The 18591-nt window shown below is 43.5% G+C and overlaps 1 protein-coding gene across 1 annotated transcript; it reads left to right on the top strand.

The window, feature by feature from the left end:
• Window positions 1-264: 264 nt before the first annotated feature.
• RTCB (RNA 2',3'-cyclic phosphate and 5'-OH ligase) lies at window positions 265-18270 on the top strand. Its single transcript, XM_039519553.1, has 12 exons — window positions 265-545; window positions 1823-1901; window positions 3166-3233; window positions 6432-6531; window positions 8306-8462; window positions 9229-9385; window positions 10785-10944; window positions 11686-11861; window positions 12643-12831; window positions 13437-13547; window positions 15291-15410; window positions 15952-18270. The coding sequence occupies exons 1-12, from the start codon at window positions 453-455 to the stop codon at window positions 16057-16059; spliced, it is 1518 nt and encodes a 505-aa protein (XP_039375487.1). The 5' UTR covers window positions 265-452; the 3' UTR covers window positions 16060-18270.
• Window positions 18271-18591: the final 321 nt, after the last annotated feature.

Here is an 18591-nt window from a genome sequence, read left to right as displayed (position 1 = left end):
GCAACCCTAGCCCCCAGCATCCCGCTTCCCTGCAGGGACCTAGTGGCTGCAGAACGCCCTGCACAGCACGGGCCCTGTGACGGGGCCGCGCGCGCACGCTCGCTCCGCGCAGTGGGGTTCTGCCAGGACGGACTCCGGCCACGCGCAGCCCTCACACCACACCGCAGGGGGCGGGGCGACCCTCCCGACGGCTCAGCGCCCTGCTCGGCCGCTAGAGGGCGCTGCAGAGCACCGCAGGGCGGGCGTAATGTAACGCGCCAGACTGAACGGATGAAGTGTGAGCCTCGGCGGGTCCCGTCCAACCTCAACTACTGCCCTCCCATTCGCTGTATTTTAGACTTCCGAGAGAGCCTGAGCCTCGGCGGCCTCCGTTGCATTCTGGCCGGTGGCGCCGTGCGGAAGTTGGAGCGGCGGGGGGAGGGGGTGTGACACGGAGTCCACAGGCCGCCGCCATGAGCCGCAGCTACAACGATGAGCTGCAGTACCTGGACAAGCTGGACAAGACCAGCTGGAGGATCAAGAAGGGCTTCGTGCCCAACATGAACGTGAGCTCGGGCGGGGGCTCACGCTCCGCAGTGACCGACCGTTCAGCGCGCGCCCCTGCGCGCGGAGCCCGAGCGGGGGGTTGGGCTGCCCCGAGACTCCCCCCGCCCCTTCGCCCTGGGGCCGCTGGCGGCGCGTGGCCTGTTGCTGCCCGCGAGACCCGTCGCGCGGCCCGAGCCTGGGACCAGACCCAGTGGCGGGGCTGGGCGGGGCCCCCGGGCAGGTGCTGCGTCGGCTCAGGCCAAAGGGCACCCGGGCGATGCCTTTGCCCCGAAGCTCTCGGGGAAGCCTCTTCCCCACCTGAGCGGCAGCCGGGGAGAAAGCACCGAGGTGCTTGCTTGAAAATAAAGCAAGTGGCTGCTGGCGGTGGGGGCCTCTTGGAGGCAGGCACAATTCTTCCCCCGACCCCAGAGAGCTCAGGTGCAGCTGGAATTTTTTTTTCTTCATCCTTATTTAACGATTCCAATAGAGTGTGAATCTGGCAATATTAAAATAAACTTAAGAGAAAGCATCCTGGTGTGCCGGGCATAATGCTCCAAGGTATAATTGTGTCTAATTCCAGAATACAAGGTAGGAGCCTCACCTAGGCACCACCTGGGCCACATATACGCCACCTCTGTTCTCCCTCACATCTGTCTGCCTTTAGGCCCTAATACTACAGGTACTAATGCATATCAGCAGTTTTGTGCCTAAGGCTATATCTATACTACAATCTGTGTTGGCATAATCTATGTTGCTCAGGGTGTGAAAAAAACTAACCCCTGAGCACCATAAGTTACACCGTCATAAGTGCTCGTGTGCACAGTGCTATGTCAGCAGGAGAGTTTCTGCTGCTGACATAGCTTCTGCCACTTGCAGAGGTGGTTTTATTATGCTGCTGGGAGAGCTCTCTCCCATTGGCATAGAGCATCTTCACCAGACACACTGCAGTGGCGCAGTTGTATCGGTACAGCTGTGCGGCTGCAGCACTGTACATTTAGACATGGCCTAAGTGTTTGCAGGCTTGAGCGTTTAGATTGTGAACTTCTTGGAGCAAGGATTGTGTCTTTAGGAAGTGCCTAGCATGTCTTAAGCACTACCAAAAACATAATAAAATACTATGCTTCTAAATAAACAATGGCAAGAAAATGACAAAAAAATACTTAGTAATCTGTTAAATACCATTCATCTTGGCAGTTCTCGTTCTATAGTGTAGTCTTGCTTGTGGCAGTGAGTTTTTGTAAGACCAGTAACGATTCATTATTTTGTCTCTTCCCCTTCTTGTGGTGTTTGCCTCTAGGTGGAAGGAGTGTTTTATGTAAATGAGCCACTAGAGAAATTAATGTTTGAGGAGTTACGAAATGCCTGCAGAGGTGGAGGTAAGTACAGGAAGATCCCATTCTCATTTGTTTTCATTAAATTTCAAACACTTGCTTCCCTTATTTCACTTCTTTCACCTTCACCTCCTAAAAAAGCCTCTGACCCTGACTTAATGTGGCTTGCATGCGTCAAAGAAAACAGTGAAATTGTGTAGTGAAGGCTACTCATATGTCCTGCCATGACATTATGCATTGCCTGTGTGCCTGACAACACTGCTATCCTGAAAATAGTGCTGCTGAAACATGTTGGCTTGCCAGTCCTGGTGACTGCAAGGTACTTAAGCAAGTTTAAAAAATAATTAATAAATTATTGTGTTAAGAACTTTAGATAATTGAAAATTAAAGGGATTTTAAAATATACTGCACTTTTCATAATTATATCCTTTTAGTTATTTCCTGTATTTCACTCAGAGTGGCCTATGAAAATAGACTTGTCAGTTAATTTCTGGTTCTCATGTGACAGCACAATGCAGGAAGGAAATATTCAATATATAATACAGAGGAAGCTAAAACAACAAACATGGGGATGTTTCTGTTGATCTTAGGTTTTGTAACCTCTTTATATATAAATATAAACGTAGGCCTAAATTGACTTGGCACTGTCCTCTGAAGGTTTCTACCTTCATGATATTGGTACAGCATGGACATCAAGAGTGCAAGCTTCCTGACAGTGTCTCAGCATTGACCTGGAATGCGGCAAGGACCACAGAGTGGGAAGAAAAGGGAGTTCATTCTCCATACCCCAATCAGTCCTTGGCTTATCTTTTGATATTTACCAACAAGAGTGCCAATTATGGAGGTGGTTTGTGTTATGGCGACACCTGTGTACTGATGCCACTAGACTCATTTCATTGAGGTATGGTCTAATAAGGATTTTCAAAAATTATCCCACCTCTTTTTTTAATCTAGCACTCGTGGGAACTCTGTTGTAGACTGAACCAGCATTTTTAATTCCTTTATACAGGCCTAGATTATAGGGCGGTAAAAATGTAGACAAGTGGCCTATACCAGCAGTTTGATGCTAGCAACAGTCGAAGCTGCATTGATACTGGAGCCACAGTGGGAGAATTTCAGAAACTCTTCAGTGTAATGGAGCTGTAGCTCCCCAAAGTGCCAGGCATTTTCCACCAGATTGAAATGACTTTTGGTCACTACTGATTTGCCTAGATTTTAGTCAGCAACTTGACTGATATGGTAGCACTTTACATGATCAACACTGTTTGTTAGCAAGTCCCTTGAATAAACTTTAGTTTTCTTCTTTCAGGTGCTGGTGGATTCTTGCCGGCCATGAAACAGATTGGGAATGTGGCTGCACTACCTGGCATTATTCATGTGAGTGACTGCTCTGAAGAATTGTTCTCCCCCCCGCTCCTCCCCTCCCCAGTTGGTTGATGTTTTTGAAATGGTGGCCATGTTGGGAGCTAGAGTGCAGAACTTCATTTCAAGAGAGCTGTGCATTTGGGACCCACCCCTGAAATCATGGCTTTCCTTTTGTATATGTATGGATTAAAGGTCAGCAGCTGTTTTCCTTGGGAGAGTACCAGCAGGATACAGTTACAGTGGAGATAAATATCCCAATATCATATTTACTTTTTCAATTATCCTACCTCAGTATTGTCTGTACTTAAAATGTACACCCCATCAAGCGATTTATACAAGCCATGGTATATGCTTACTTTTTGATGATGGCCCCTGTATGTGTCCCTTTTCTTGTTACTCTAGATTAAAATAACATTTTATGAAATTCACATTCTGTTGTGGCTTCTTGTGCATTCTGCCTTTTCGCCTCATGCCTATGGGACATGAAGCATTACGTTCTAATGCAATGTTGCAGATAGAAGAAAATCATAGAAATATAGGAACACTGAGAGGTCATCTAATCCAGCCTCCACACACACTGAGTCAGGGCCTAGTAAACCTAGACCAGACCTGACAGGTGTTTGTCTAATTGCTCTTAAAAACCTCCAGTTAGGACAATTACATGTCCTTTGGAAACCTGTTACAGTGTTTAACTATCCTTATTGTTAGAAAGTTTTGTTTTTTTCTAAAATCTCCCAAACTGCAAATTAAGCCAGTTATTTCTAGTCTTGCCTTCATAGGACGTGGAGAACAATTTACTACTCTTCACTTTATAACAGCCCTTCACGTGTTTGAAGACTGTTATTAGCAACCCCTCCCTACAGTCGTCTTTTCTCAAAACTAAACATGCCTAGTTTTGGGGCGGGGGTTAAGTAAACCTTTCCTGAGAAGTCAGGCTTTGGAAAGGTTTGATCATTTTTGTTGCTCTCCTCTGGGAGACTCTTGTCTATATCTTTCCTAAAAGGTGGCACCTGAAACTGAACACAGTACTTCAGCTGAGGCCTCTCCAGGACAATTACCTTCCATGTCTTACATTCAACATTCCAGTTAATACACCCCAGAATGCTATTAGCTTTTTTGCAGCTGCATTATGTTGGCTCATATCAATTTGTGATCCACGATAATTCCCAAATCCTTTTCTGCAGTACTACTGGTCATTTATTCCCCATTTTATATTTGCACACTTGATTTTTTTTTTTCCCCCGTCCTAAGTGTAGTACTTTATGGAATTTCATCTTTTTTATTTCAGACCAATTCTTCAATTTGTAAAGGCCATTTTGAATTCTAATATTGTCCTCCAAAGTGTTTGCAACCCCTCCCAGCTAAAATCAAGATATATCAGGTCTACTGTTCCCCCTTATCCACTATGCCAGTAATCCTGTCAAAGAAGGAAATTAGGTTCCTTTGGCATAATTTGTTTGTGTCCATGCTGGCCATGATTTATTACTTTGTTATTCTTTATTCATATAAATTGATGATTTTAATAATTTGTTCAAATATCTTCCCAGTTATTGAAGTTAGGTCAACTGAGCTATAATTACCTGGATCCTTATTGTGCCCCTTTGTAAAGATAGATACTATGTTTGCCAATCTTCAGTTCTCACCTCGCCCATCCTCCATGAATTCTTGAAAATAATCACCAATAGTTCCGAGACTGCTTCAGCTAGTTCCTTTACTACCCTAGGGGGAATTTCGTCAGGCCTGACCAACTTGAATACATCTAAATTATCTAAATATCCTTGGATGTGTTCTTTCCTTGTTCTGGCTTGTGTCCTTTCCCCTTGTTGTTGATACTGTGTTAACAATCTGGTCACAATTTATTTTAGTAAGGACAGAAGCATTAAAACGCCTCAGCCTTCTTGGTGTCATCTGTTATTAGTTCTCCTTCCCCACTAAATAGCGGACCTACACTTTTCTTTGTCTTTCTTTTGCTTCTAATAAATTTAAGAAACTTCTATACATGATAGGGTGTGTCACTTTTCAGGAAGCTGAGAGTAAAGTGTTTTTGTAAGGGATGAATTACTTTTAGTTTTTATTAACTATCAATAAGCAACATGGTTGTTTCATTTTTAATTGTTTTACATGGTAACTCAGCAAAAGCTCTAACTTGTTTTTGCAATAAATTGCTGCCCTTGGGGTTATAAAAGTTCTTAAAGGTGACATGTAAAGGAGAAGAATTGGGGATGCAGACTGTTTTTGTTTGTTTTGCGGCCTGTTCTTTAAAGTTGCTTTTCAGCTTATGTCTTGCCACAGAAATGTCCATTCCAGACTTTTGTCTGTGTTAGAGGACTTCCTGGTTGTAAACTGAGCTTTCTGTGGACAGGGGAAAAGGTTGAATTCTTAATAAACAGCTTTTCTTCCCAATGCTTGTGTTTTTTAAATAAGTGTTCAAACAGTTTTAAACAATCTGACTAAAAATCACAACCCTTATCAATTAATCAGGTTCATTTTCTTGAAAGCTGTGAAGTCATTACTACTTCTCTGTAGAGTCTCCCAGGACAGACAGAATCTGAATTTCTAGTGTTGTTGGGGAGGGGAAGGGCAGGCCTCTTTTAGACATTATAAAATAAAGTATCTTCAAAAGAGCCTCTGTGTTGCAGGTCACACTAACAAAAACTAGCTTAAACATCTACCTCTTGGGTCATTTTTGTTGTTGTTTTGTTTTGTTTCACCCGTTGGGATGAAGCACTTCCTTGGTTTGTGTGCAGTTATACAATTCAATATTGGAAAGTGCTGTCTGTCTCCTTCTTGCCTCTTACTTCATGGCTTTTTTTCTTTCCTTTATGTTTGCAATCTGCTGGCATTTTGGGTGACTTTCTGCATGCTTAAACTTCTGTGCCTTTGAGTGTGGTCTTGTCATAAAATCCAGTTTAATTGAATGAGGCAGATGTGCTATACCTGAGGCAGATGAGTCCTAGTGATAAATTGCTTATCAGCTTAAATACCACAAAGCAGTTCAAAAGTTGTTTCCTGTGTCAGTGCGGAATGTGGGAACTCTGAATCCAAGTAGATGACTGGTGTGTGGATCTGTAAACTGCCCCTGATGCTGTTACTGGTGACTAGTCTCGTGTAAGCTTTACGTTGTGCCTGTCCATATGTGGAATAGAGTTGGATATAATTTAAAATAAGTCTTTCCATTGCCCTTTTGAAATCTGCTTAACTTTCTTTCAGAGATCTATTGGACTTCCTGATGTACATTCTGGCTATGGGTTTGCCATTGGTAACATGGCAGCATTTGACATGAGTGACCCAGATGCAGTGGTGTCACCAGGTAAGAGTAACTTGAGTCTGAGCTAATATACTTCGAGAAATGTCTTTGGTGATCTGAAATTCTTTCTTGAAATAGCTGTTTGAGATCCCCACATTTTTACAGTACAGAAGTAAAGTGAAATGTTTTTAATAGTGACCTGAAAAGTTTTTCTCTGTTAAGATACCAGTTCATGCATCCTAAGTTCTGTTTTTTCTGCAGGAGTTGATTACAACCAAAGCACCTAAATAGTGCAGGGAGCCTTGCTCTCTTCACACTGTTTTGGGTGTCTGTTCCCAACTTCTGAAGAGAGAGCCCTGAACTTGGTTTTGGGCAGGTAAAAGAGGAACTAATTTTTAACTCTGGTTTTAAAATGTTTGTCCGTTTATGTTAAGGATTTAGGATCTAAATAGTTTTGCCTCATTTTTTTTTTTTTAAGAACTTTTCAGTTCACCTTTATTAACCATTTGGAAACACCTCTGTGCTGGCATCTGACAGCTATTATTCTAAACTGTGTGTATGAGAACACAGGAATTGCCATAATGGACCAGACCCCAGGTCCATCTAGTCCAGTATCTTGCTCTGGCATTGGTCAGCACCAGAAGTTTCAGAGGAAGGCTCAAGAACCCTGTAATAGACAGATTTAGGATAATCTGCCCTCTAAATAGGTCTCATCCTGATCTCTAATAGTTAGATACTGGCTCTAAAGCAAGGTTATAGTATGCTTTCCAAAAAATTTTTCATTAATTATATCTCTGGATATTCTTGACAGTTATATAAACAACCAATCCATTTTTGAATCTTAAGTTCTTGGCCTCAGCTGTTCCTGTGGTACCAAGTTCCAAAGTTATTTTTTCACACAATGTGTGAATTTCCTTTTATCAGTTTTGTATTTCCTAACTTTTAATTCCATTCCCCTTGCTCTTGTGCTATGAGACAAGGAGAAGAGAAGTTCCCAATCTATCTTTTTTTTTTTTTTTTTTTTTAGGCCAGTCATTATTTCATGTCCTCTTATTTGTCTCCTTTCTAGGTAAATAATCCCATCACTCTTGTGAGTTTCTCCACATCCTTGAAAATTCTCATTGCTCTTCTCTAATCCCACTGTAATACTGAAATAAAGTATCACTTAACATAAACACTCTTGGGTCACATTTTACTGCCAAAACGTGACAGCAGGGAGAGCTTGCTCTTTGTCTTCCAGAGAACGCTTTTTGCACTAATTTAAAAGCCTGCTACCTTAAATACAAAGATTTTTTTTCAAATAACTTAAATTAGAAATGGAAAAGGCAGTGTTTGGCAGGGTAGAAAATCAGTGCATTTTAATTGTAATGTGCTTGTTGGGTAGTTTGGATATACATTTCTATATTAATCACAGGAGCAACTTTGCAAGTTAAGGATTTTGTGGGAGACTGTGTTTTTGTATCCATGAACTAGTACAGTATCCAGAGCAGGGGAGTATCCCTGCAGCACTGAGTGAAGGTGTTGTGGATATGGAATACTTTTCATTACAGTAGTGCCAGATTTGACCTAATTGGGGATTGCATTGTCAACTTGCCATGGGCCTACAGACTGCATGGAAATTCACTAAAATGGAGCAGATTGCAGCCTCCTCTCATTTAATATGGTGGTAGGACTGGTGAAGACTTCAGGTCCTAGTATGCAAAACTTTCTCTGTCAGGAAGCACATCAGCGTTAAAGATGAACGTGGCCAAGTGCTGCAGTGTAGAATTCTGTGGCCCTCAACTGAGCAGCCCCATCTATTAACTTTGTGTGTGGTTTTGTTTTTTTATACCTTCAGGTGGTGTCGGGTTTGACATCAACTGTGGTGTCCGATTGCTGCGTACGAATCTGGATGAAAGTGACGTCCAGCCCGTGAAGGAACAGCTCGCCCAAGCCATGTTTGACCATATTCCAGTTGGCGTGGGTTCCAAGGGTGTCATCCCCATGAATGCCAAGTAAGTAAATGACTTTGTGTGCGCTTCTGGGGGATGGGCAGTGTCTGGCCTTTGTTTTGATACGGGATTTGCAGGTGGGAGGCTGGAAGGAGTTGGAAAGAAACTTCCTGGCCCATTCCTTTCCCCTACACATACAGCTAGAAATAATAGTACAAAGCCATCTAGGAGTCAGAGGATTAATTAAGGGTGGTTTAAAGGTTATCAGTTCTCATAATGGAGGGTTTCTTTAATTGTATAGATCAGGGGTCAGCAACCTATGGCACGTGTGCCAAAGGCGGCACACGAGCTGATTTTCAGTGGCACTCTGCTGCTGGCCTGGGGTTCTGTCCGCCGGCCCTGCTCAGCCTGGCCTGCCTGCCTGGATGGATGGCTGCTGGCCCCGCTCAGCTCGCTGCCAGTCTGGAGTTCCATCCGCTGGCCCCTGTAAATGTAAAATGTATTACTGGCACGCAAAACCTTAAATTACAGTGAATAAATGAAGACTTGGCACACCACTTCTGAAAGGTTGCCGACCCCGGTATAGATAGTGATGCTAAAATGTCAGTTGTTACCCTGATACGGAGGAGGGGAAGCAATGAAGTTGCAAGTGGCTTTATTCACAGATTTTATCTTTGTGGAACTGGCTTTTGAATTGTCAGCAAAGAGTTGTGAACTCATGGGCTTTTCACCGTTTCAGACATGGATGTGAACCCTTGGATCACATGTGAGGTTAACTTTGTGCTAGTACTTATTTAAGAGTTTGAGGAAAGTGTCTTGATGATTGCAGGGACTTGGAGGAGGCCCTGGAGATGGGTGTGGACTGGTCTCTCCGGGAAGGCTATGCCTGGGCAGAGGACAAGGAGCACTGTGAGGAGTATGGAAGGATGCTGCAGGCTGATCCCAATAAGGTCTCCTCAAGAGCTAAGAAAAGAGGCTTGCCTCAGGTAATGTTACCTATAAGGTGGTTGTACACACTTTGAGGTTTAAAACAACAAGAAGAAAAAATTAGCTTCATTCATTTCTGTAACTCATGCCCTGTGTTTATATAGGCTTTGACTAGCCTTGATCTGGGAGGGGTTATGATTTTGAATCTGTTTTCTGACAGAGCTAGAATAGGGGGAACAAATTACAGTAAGAACTGTAACTGAATTCTTACCTATATATAAAATTGCCCTCCCATCTGTTGTTAAACAGCTGGCCCTAACTGTTTGAATTCATCACTACTAGCACTTGTCAACCTTTTAGCATTGGTAGCTTTTCTAGATTTTTTTTTTTCTGGTTACATTGACTTAAATTGTCTGAGCCAACAATGTATTTAAAAAAAAAAAAAAAAAAAAACACCTTGAACATGTCGTGTGACTTAGTACTAAAATTCTGGCCTGTCGTGCAAGAGAACTGTATTTAACTTCCATTGCCTGGGTTGGTAATGCTGGCTAGAGTAGAGATCATACCATTGCTATAATTTAAGAGCTTCTTCCTCCAACTCTCTTGGGCATTATTAATGAGAATATATTGCAATTCCATAGCATTTTAACCTTTAAAGAAGTTTGCAAACATGAACCTTCATATAATTACCTGTGGAGCAGGTAATTATCTGTTTCACATAGTTCAGTGAATTTCCCAAATGTACGGAGTTGGTGTCAAAACCAGGATTAGAAGTTGGGAGATTCTGGCTCCCAGTCCTATGCTCAGACCAAATCTCCATCATTGATGACTGAGTTCTCCAGGAATGTGGCTTTAAAAAAAATCCACCTGTTTGTTGTATTTATGAACTTTTTGGTCATGTCTACGCTATCACTTATGTCAGCAAAACTTATGTTGCTCTGGGGTGTGAAAAAACCACACGCCATACTGGCGTAAGTGGTAGTATACGCAGCACTATGATGGTGGTAGAGGTTTTGCCGCCGCTATAGCTACTGCCAGATGTTGGGGGTGGTTTAATTATGTCAATGGGAGAACTCTCTCCCATTTGCATAGAGCAGTTACATGCGAGATCTTACAGTGGCACAGCTGCATTGCTACAGCTGTGCCACTGTAAACTCTAGTGTAGACATTGCCACAGCCCTATTACTAAGGCTATGTAAAGGCGGCTTCTCTTTACTATCTGTGTTTTAGAATCTATTCCTTCCTTTTAAGTATTCCTCAGTGTGCTTGCTGAAAGTGGCAGCACTACTGCCACTTTCTAACCACATTCTATTACAATTCACCATATTGCACATAAACCCATGACTCTTCCTTCATAATCCCCTCCAAAGGAGACAGCCATTCCTCTGTTCCCAAGGGCTTACTTTTTGTCCAGTGTCTAATCAGTAGATGGCTAAGATATGTTGTTGTAATTGGCAGCTGGGGACCCTGGGAGCAGGAAACCATTATGCTGAGATCCAAGTGGTGGATGACATTTATAACGAGTATGCTGCCAGGAAGATGGGCATTGATCACAAGGGACAAGTGTGTGTAATGATCCACAGCGGCAGCAGAGGCCTGGGCCATCAAGTAGCTACAGGTATATTCTGTGATAAGACTACTTTTATAAGAGCTGAAATAAGATTAAAATCTCTTCAGAATAGTCTGCTGCTCACAATAAACCCCATTAACCAGTCAAGTTTATTAGAATATATTCAGTACTTATATTGTGCTTTAAAAACAATGAGTTAATCCTTAAACAGCCCTTATGAGGTAGGTAATTATCTCCATTTGAGATTGTGGGGGAATGGGACAGATATCGAGATTGTGAGCTGTCTTTATTTGTCTGTATTTGCTTAGTATAATGAGACTCTAATCCTTGATTGGGATCCCTAAGCACTACTGTAATAGAAATAAGAGGAAAAGGAGAGAGGTGGTAACTTTCCAGAGATCATAGAAAAAGTCAGTGTTAGAGCTGTGTTTAGAACATCAGAGTTCCTGCACTGAGTGCTGTGCTAAGACCTCTAAACCATACTCCTAGGACTTTAACTGTACCTATTAGGTAGTTAAAACTTAAAACACATGCTCTAAGGAGCACATCTTTTCTCCCAGGCACCTAGTTCGATTACTTTCACTCTGAAGGTTGTACTATAGGACCCTGTGTACCAACAACTGAAGTCATCATTCCACACATTCACTTCTAATTTTAAGAGGAAGTTGAAGGTTCAACCACCTTCTGATACCTCTGAGAGGGGAGCTGTGTTTTGTGCCTGTGAATCCAGATCTAAAGTCTTTCAAGGTAGAGGTGACAGGCTGGTTGTATTTTGTGTTTTTTCCCCAGATGCTTTAGTGGCTATGGAGAAAGCCATGAAACGGGACAAGATCATAGTTAATGATCGCCAGTTGGCATGTGCCAGAATTGCCTCCCCAGAGGGACAGGACTACCTAAAGGGAATGGCAGCAGCTGGGAACTATGCATGGGTCAACCGCTCTTCCATGACTTTCCTAACCAGACAGGTAGGAGCAGAGCTTCTGTACTGCTGCAAGTATTCTGGTTCTTTTAAAGGTCCCTGGAACAAGGTAAAACATTTTGAGCCATGATGATGAGCAGCTGGGTGAAGCTTGTACTTTTCTGCTGCCTGTGCTATATCAACTTGTTGGTTTAAGAGAAGACTTCAGTCTCAAGAGCAATCAGTCCAATACCTTTTACCAGCAGGAAAGTATCACTGGGTTACATCTGGGCTACATCTAAAAGATGTAGAATGACGCATCTTAACATTTCTTCTTCTGCCAGTTTGAGAGGGTAAAATTTTCAGAAGTGCCAACGCTCCATTTTCAAAAGCTAAGTTCTGAGGTCTCTATTGTTACCCTCAAACTAGCAGAAGAGGAAATATTAAGGCATGTTGTTTCACAGCTTTTTGATTGATCTCTGGTGTTCTAAGTCTTCCTGATTGATTTCTAATACTTTCAGAAGGATCCAACCTTCCAGTGAATCGGTCCAATTCGGTTGTAGAGTAAATTTTGCACAGCTCAATTGACTTCAGTGACATTGCATTCACTTATGCCAGGGCTACATTTGGCCCAGTGTTTCTAGAACCAGCGAGGCTGAACTGAAAGTGTTGCCTTACCTGTCACTTCATTTAGTTGCAGTGGTCTGTTTTCTGACACACTGTTTCCCGTGACAGGCCATTTTCAAATGAGTCTGCTGCTTTTAACCCCTAAAAATCAGGGAGAGCTTCAAGGCTTCTATAACTGTGAGGGATTGCTCCTGTGTTTACATCCAAACTTTCTCCCTTAGGCCTTCGCTAAAGTCTTCAACACAACCCCTGATGACCTAGATCTTCATGTCATCTATGATGTGTCTCATAACATTGCCAAAGTGGAGCAGCATGTGGTGGATGGAAAAGAGCGGACCCTGCTGGTGCACAGAAAGGGATCAACCAGGGCTTTCCCTCCTCATCATCCTCTCATTGCTGTTGATTACCAAGTACGGTTAACTTTAGAGGGAGGTAGAGGCAGGGGAGAGGGTTTCAGATGAATAGGAAGGGTTCCTGTATTACTAACCAAGGAAGATTTTAAATGTTTCAGTTCAAACGGGGTAGCAAATTAATTATATTGGAACTCTTGTCAGCGTCAACCAGTATCCTCAGGCTTGTATTGAAACTTTTGGACACTTCCTGATTCACCTTTCTTCCCCAATCTACAATTGCCTGCATGATCTTCCCACATCCTAACCCCCAATTTCATGAGCATTCATGGCCCGCCATAAAATTTCCATACCCAGATGTGGCCCTCAGGCCAAAAAGTTCACCCACCCGTGCCTTAGAGCAAACTGTGTCTGTTTGCCTGGCCTCCTCATGATGATGAGCATTTTTATACACTGCCTGCGTTTTCAAGTCCATCTAGTGACTCAGGAGTCCTGGGTACACAGCCAGAGGCTTGCCAGCACTCCTTCATGGATATGTGATCCTGAATTCATTTGATGGCTCCCCTGGTCCCCTTATATCGTTTATGGAACAAAACTGTCTGTCTTAAATCTTGAGTGATTTTTATCTTAAATTGGGATTATTATTTTTTTGTTTGCGCCCCTAGCTGACTGGACAGCCAGTACTGATTGGTGGGACAATGGGAACCTGTAGCTATGTTCTTACTGGTACTGAACAAGGCATGACCGAGACCTTTGGAACCACGTGCCATGGAGCTGTAAGTACAAAAAACAGTTAAAGAAGGGATTGTGATGGGATATCCAAAAGACAGCTGCTCAGGGGGCAGCCAGTGTGCTGTTACACTTGTGGGTAGGGGAGATAAGATTCCCAGATCTCCAGCCTATGGAGTGCTGCAGATGGTGTGCCTTGTGCACTATTGATGCCTCTTTCTCTGGCTAACAGTTAGCTTCCTTGCCTACAAAAAGGGTTGGTGTGGTGGACAGAGCCCCACCACCAAACACTGACAGCCCAGAACTAAGAACTGGAATGGAAGCCTTGAGGATGCCCATGCAAAGCACTTCCCTTGGTGGAAGGAGGTGGGGCGAGGGCTTCTTTAACAGTGGAAAGAAATGGTTGCAGCTTCCTCACCCAGTTAAAGCCCAGATTGTGGATACTGACTACCTAGCAGTTTGGATGAAAAGAGAGACCCAGTGGTGAGCTGGAGCCGGTTCGCACCGGTTCACAAGAACTGGTTGTTAAATTTAGAAGCCAGTGTAGAACCAATTGCTAAAGGGGTGGTCCGGCTTCCCCGGGGGGGGCAATTTAAAGGGCCTGGGGCTCCCAGCAGGGGCTGGAGACCTAGGCCCTTTAAATTGCCACCAGAGCCCCACTGCTGGAGCCCTGGGGGCTATTTTAAAAAGTCTGGGGCTCCTGCTGCTTCTACCACCCCGGCCCTTTAAATAGCCGCCAGAGCTGGGCTACTACTCCAGGGCTCTGGCGGCTATTTAAAGGACCAGGGTGGTAGAAGCAGGGGAGCCGTGGCCCTTTAAATACCCCCCAGAGCCCTGGGATAGCGGGGGTCTCCAGGGGCTCTTTAAAGGGCCGGAGCTCTAGCTGCCGCTACTGCCCCGGTCCTTTAAATAGCCGCCGGAGCACTGCTGCTTCCCCAGGGTTCCGGCAGCTATTTAAAGGACCGGGGTGGTAGAAGCAGGGGAGCCCCGGCCCTTTAAATAGCCCCTGGAGCTGCTGCTGCTACCCCGGTTGGGGAGGAGAAACTTGCGGGTTCTGAGGGAGCAGTCAGGGGCAGGATGTGGGTTGGGGTCAGATGGGTGGGGGGAGGGGAGGGAAGAGAGACAGGCATGTGGGGCTTGTACTGTACTCACCGCATGGTTCCCTACTGGGACTTCGGCGGCAGGTCCTTCACTCGCTCCAGGTGAAGGACCTGCTGTTGAAAACCCGGAGTGAGTGAAGACACACACACACATGCCACCCCACCCCCCCGCCACAGAAGTGCCGCCAAGGACCCGATAGGGAACCGGTTCTTAGGATTTGGGGAGCTCATCACTGGAGAGACCTACAGGAATCCTAGATACCTGCATGCTGTGGATTGTTGTGCATGTAGTGATCCCTAACAACGCTTCAGGATGTGCTATTAATTATGCAGGAACCTCAGAGCACCTATGCATTTTACTGCTGTCTCCTGTTTCTCAGCTCTCCTGAGGCATGTAATCTTTGCATCAAACTGAATATTTTGCTACTTGGGGGTTTGTGTACATAGCACCAGAAATCCCCAAAAGTAAACCTCAAGTAAGACATTCTGGGTATTCTATCCCATCAAGTCTCTGGTTAGTTTAAGTATAAAATTTGTTCATGATTACTTCTGCAAATGCTGTCTTGCCTGGAATGAAACACCTAGGGGTGTGATTTTTTTATTTCCACTGTCTGTCGGTCTTAGTAAAGCAACTCTTACTCTTCGTGGTAACTACAAAACAAAGTGAAATAATCTAAATCTATTGTTTAGGGTCGTGCATTGTCCCGAGCGAAATCTCGACGAAACTTGGACTTCCAGGATGTGTTGGACAAGCTGGCTGACATGGGGATTGCAATCCGTGTTGCTTCCCCCAAGCTGGTCATGGAAGAAGTAAGTTTTTTAAATTTCTGATTGGATGTGTACTCTGTTAGACAGCAAATTGTCCACTGGGGCATTAGAGGAGCCACTCTTGCATTCCTGATGCTGTCAGGTTCTCAAGTGTCACATGAAGAGCCTGCATTCGAAACCAGCCCAATCTAGTCCTTTGCCCAAATGATGGCATCAGGGAAAACTCCATGGAGGTTTTCCCTGATGATTCCAGATACTAATAGGACTGTGAAAGTTAATCTTTATAGGCTGCCTCTTTCTGGAAGGAAGTTGGAGTGGCTTGTTCCATGGCGCAGGCACCTGGTGTCCTCTCTCCTGCTGCTGAGTCCAGTATGGTGGCTAGTTCAGTTCCTGAATATCTTCAAAATAGCTTGATTCTTCTCCCCAGAATAAGACAGAAACTTGCTATGTCCTTCAAGTGGTTCACTAATCTTTTAGCTTTGTAAAAATAACTAGTTCCTCAATGAGTAAGTTCCCCTATTTTAACAGAGTAGAAAGGTAAAGCAAGAGGCATGTGTCTAATTTTGTGTCTCTCTCTTTTTAGGCACCAGAATCCTATAAGAATGTGACAGATGTGGTTAACACCTGCCATGCTGCTGGCATCAGCAAGAAAGCTATTAAATTGAGACCTATTGCTGTTATTAAAGGCTAGGAACTGACTGAGGCTATCAGAAATCACTGGCATAGCAATGCCTTCCACAGAACAGACTAAAATTGTCGTCATCATCATCTTTCATACCTCTTGATTGCAGAGTGCTCAGATAGTACACTCCCTATTCTGGAAATACGACTGGGCGAGGAGTCTCAAAAGTAACTTTTTTTTGTGTTACGGTGCTCTTTAGCATGCAGAAGGGGTAAACAAACCAATGCTGTTGCCTTATGTATAATGATCCCACAAAAATGCATGGAATTCCATTAGAACTGCAGACCTGGCTCAACCAGACTCACTAATAAGCCTGCAGATGGCAGTACACCCTTCATCAGCCAATTTAATATATAACCCTTACCCAACTCACTGTGCACCCAAGTGACCAGAGCTCCTGATGCCAACTGAAGTCCTCTGGCAGGTCACATACAGAACTCCTGGCAGTGGGAAGATGCTCTGTTTGCAAACACTAATCTGTATTGTGTAGACATACGGTAGTGGTAGTTATGTAACAAATGATGAGTAGGGAGTGGTCTTAACCCTAACAAAAAGCATGAGAGAGACTAACCAGGGTTCAGTCACAGCCCCCATAATTAAAACATGACCCTGGGGTGTACTGACTCCTTTGATATTCACAGTTGTTCCACAAGGGCTGATGGGAATTCTAGTGCCATTGGGTATGGTATTGAAAAGGTCAAATGTTACCTTGCACATGGTGTGACTTAACAACTGACAGATGTGCTTAGCATAAGACTTGAAAGGTCTGCAACTGTAATTGGATCTGCTGGCACAGCTCTCTCCAATGGGTTTCTGTGTGGATGACTTAGTGGATTGAGATGCAGGATCATGACTGAAGATAAGTATGATTTGAGACTGACAGATTAGCCCTTTATTTTTGTTTTACATTTAGTAATTGAGACTTGGGAGGCAAATCACCAAAACTGGTGAATTTCTGGGAACTTGGAACTTCTAAATAAATGGGAAAACACAAAATCACTGCAGTGTGCGTAGTGTCCTCATTGTGTTGCTGAAACAGCTGATTATTAAAAAGAAAAAAGTGCTTATACTGTGATCTAGAAGTTACCAAGATTTCAGATTATAGCCAAGCTGTTGTGTCCGCACGTGGGCTATGAATTGTACAAATGCTTGCATTTAGTAGCACTGTTTGTTCCAAGAAATGCTAATATAGCAAATAAGTGCTTAACTTTAATAGACTTGTTTAACATTACATTTTTCTCAGAACCAGTTCTTCCCCCTCCCCCCCCCCTCGCTTTTGTCCTGGGTGAAACTTGCTTGTAAATGCAGACACTATGTGGCACTCATATTAAAATAAAATCCTGAAGCTAGTGCAGAAGTGCCACCCTGGCAAAAGTGCCCATAATAGGGGTTCAGAAACTAACTACTGGTAGAGACTCCAACCTGGGCTTGTCTGATTATGTACTCATGAAAACGTTAATTCAAAGCAAGTGCCTCGTATGAAGCCTGTTGATGTTGGAATATGGAATGGAATGTGGTTCGAATTAATAACCTAACATTAAGTTTTATTAGAATTTTAAGAATTAGAACTTTATTTTTATAGGTACAGAATCAGTCTATGCTAGGAGACACTGGTATGACTCTTGTCAGGCTTTACTCTGATGTCACTTCCTCCATTGTCTGCAGTGGAATCACTCCCAGTTCTCACTTGCATAAGATCAGAATCAAGCTCACTGAATTTCAGTGCATGTTTTGCAGGCAGAATCAGACCCACAGTGTCAGCATCCACAACTTAAGTTGTGCTGCTAACCCATCCCCTGTTGTGGTGCGAGCTCCATGCAGCATACGTTGCACATGGCTGATGTAAATGTAATTCCTTTTCATTACCTTATTTCAAGGGACCTCTGAAAATATTTTTGCATGTTTCATTATTTTGTAAAACCATCATGGTTTGAATATTTTTTTTTTCTTTCGCAACTTCCACTTTCCTGTGTTGCAAATGAAATTTAAATTAATGGTAGCTCTTGTTTGACCATCACCATATGTTAAAACAGGCAGAACTTTTACATACAAAATATACATCCTGGTTTTTGTGTGACTATACTTGACCTTTTCCTTAGTTAATTTTTGGGCATGAGGCTTAATGGAGCCTAGATCTGACAATTTTGTTAGCAGCAGGTGCTGCCATACTAGTACCAATGTCTTGGGAATTTTTGGTAAGCTGTACAGAACTGTCTTTGTTAGTTTCTTGGCTAGGGAGGAGAAGAGTGTAAGAGAACTCACATTTCTCTAGATGCAACTATTGGCTATAATGTTTTAGAGTAGGACAAATTTAGGGTTTAAAACTTTTGACTCTGCCCTGGTCTATACCATGAACTAATATGGTATAATTACATCCCTTGGGATGTGGAAAATCCATACCCCTAAATGATGCATTTATGTCAACCAAACTCCCAGTGTAGACAGTGCTATGTTGACGGAGGGATTCTCCCACTGACATAGCTACCACCTCTTGGGGAAATGGAGTACCTATGCCAATGAGAGAAGCTCTTCCATCAGCAC

The sequence above is a fragment of the Mauremys reevesii genome, linkage group 1 (genome assembly GCF_016161935.1).
Source record: "Mauremys reevesii isolate NIE-2019 linkage group 1, ASM1616193v1, whole genome shotgun sequence".
NCBI lineage: Eukaryota > Metazoa > Chordata > Testudines > Geoemydidae > Mauremys > Mauremys reevesii.
This window is presented reverse-complemented; position numbering and strand designations above follow the sequence as displayed.

Bases quoted from the DNA above. Each gene is read 5' to 3' on its own strand.
- RTCB (XM_039519553.1), top strand. From the start codon at position 453: ATGAGCCGCAGCTACAACGATGAGCTGCAGTACCTGGACAAGCTGGAC. The intron at 3,234-6,431 runs GTGAGTGACTGC...ACTTTCTTTCAG, and splicing joins CACTACCTGGCATTATTCAT to AGATCTATTGGACTTCCTGA. The intron at 12,832-13,436 runs GTACGGTTAACT...TTGCGCCCCTAG, and splicing joins TCATTGCTGTTGATTACCAA to CTGACTGGACAGCCAGTACT.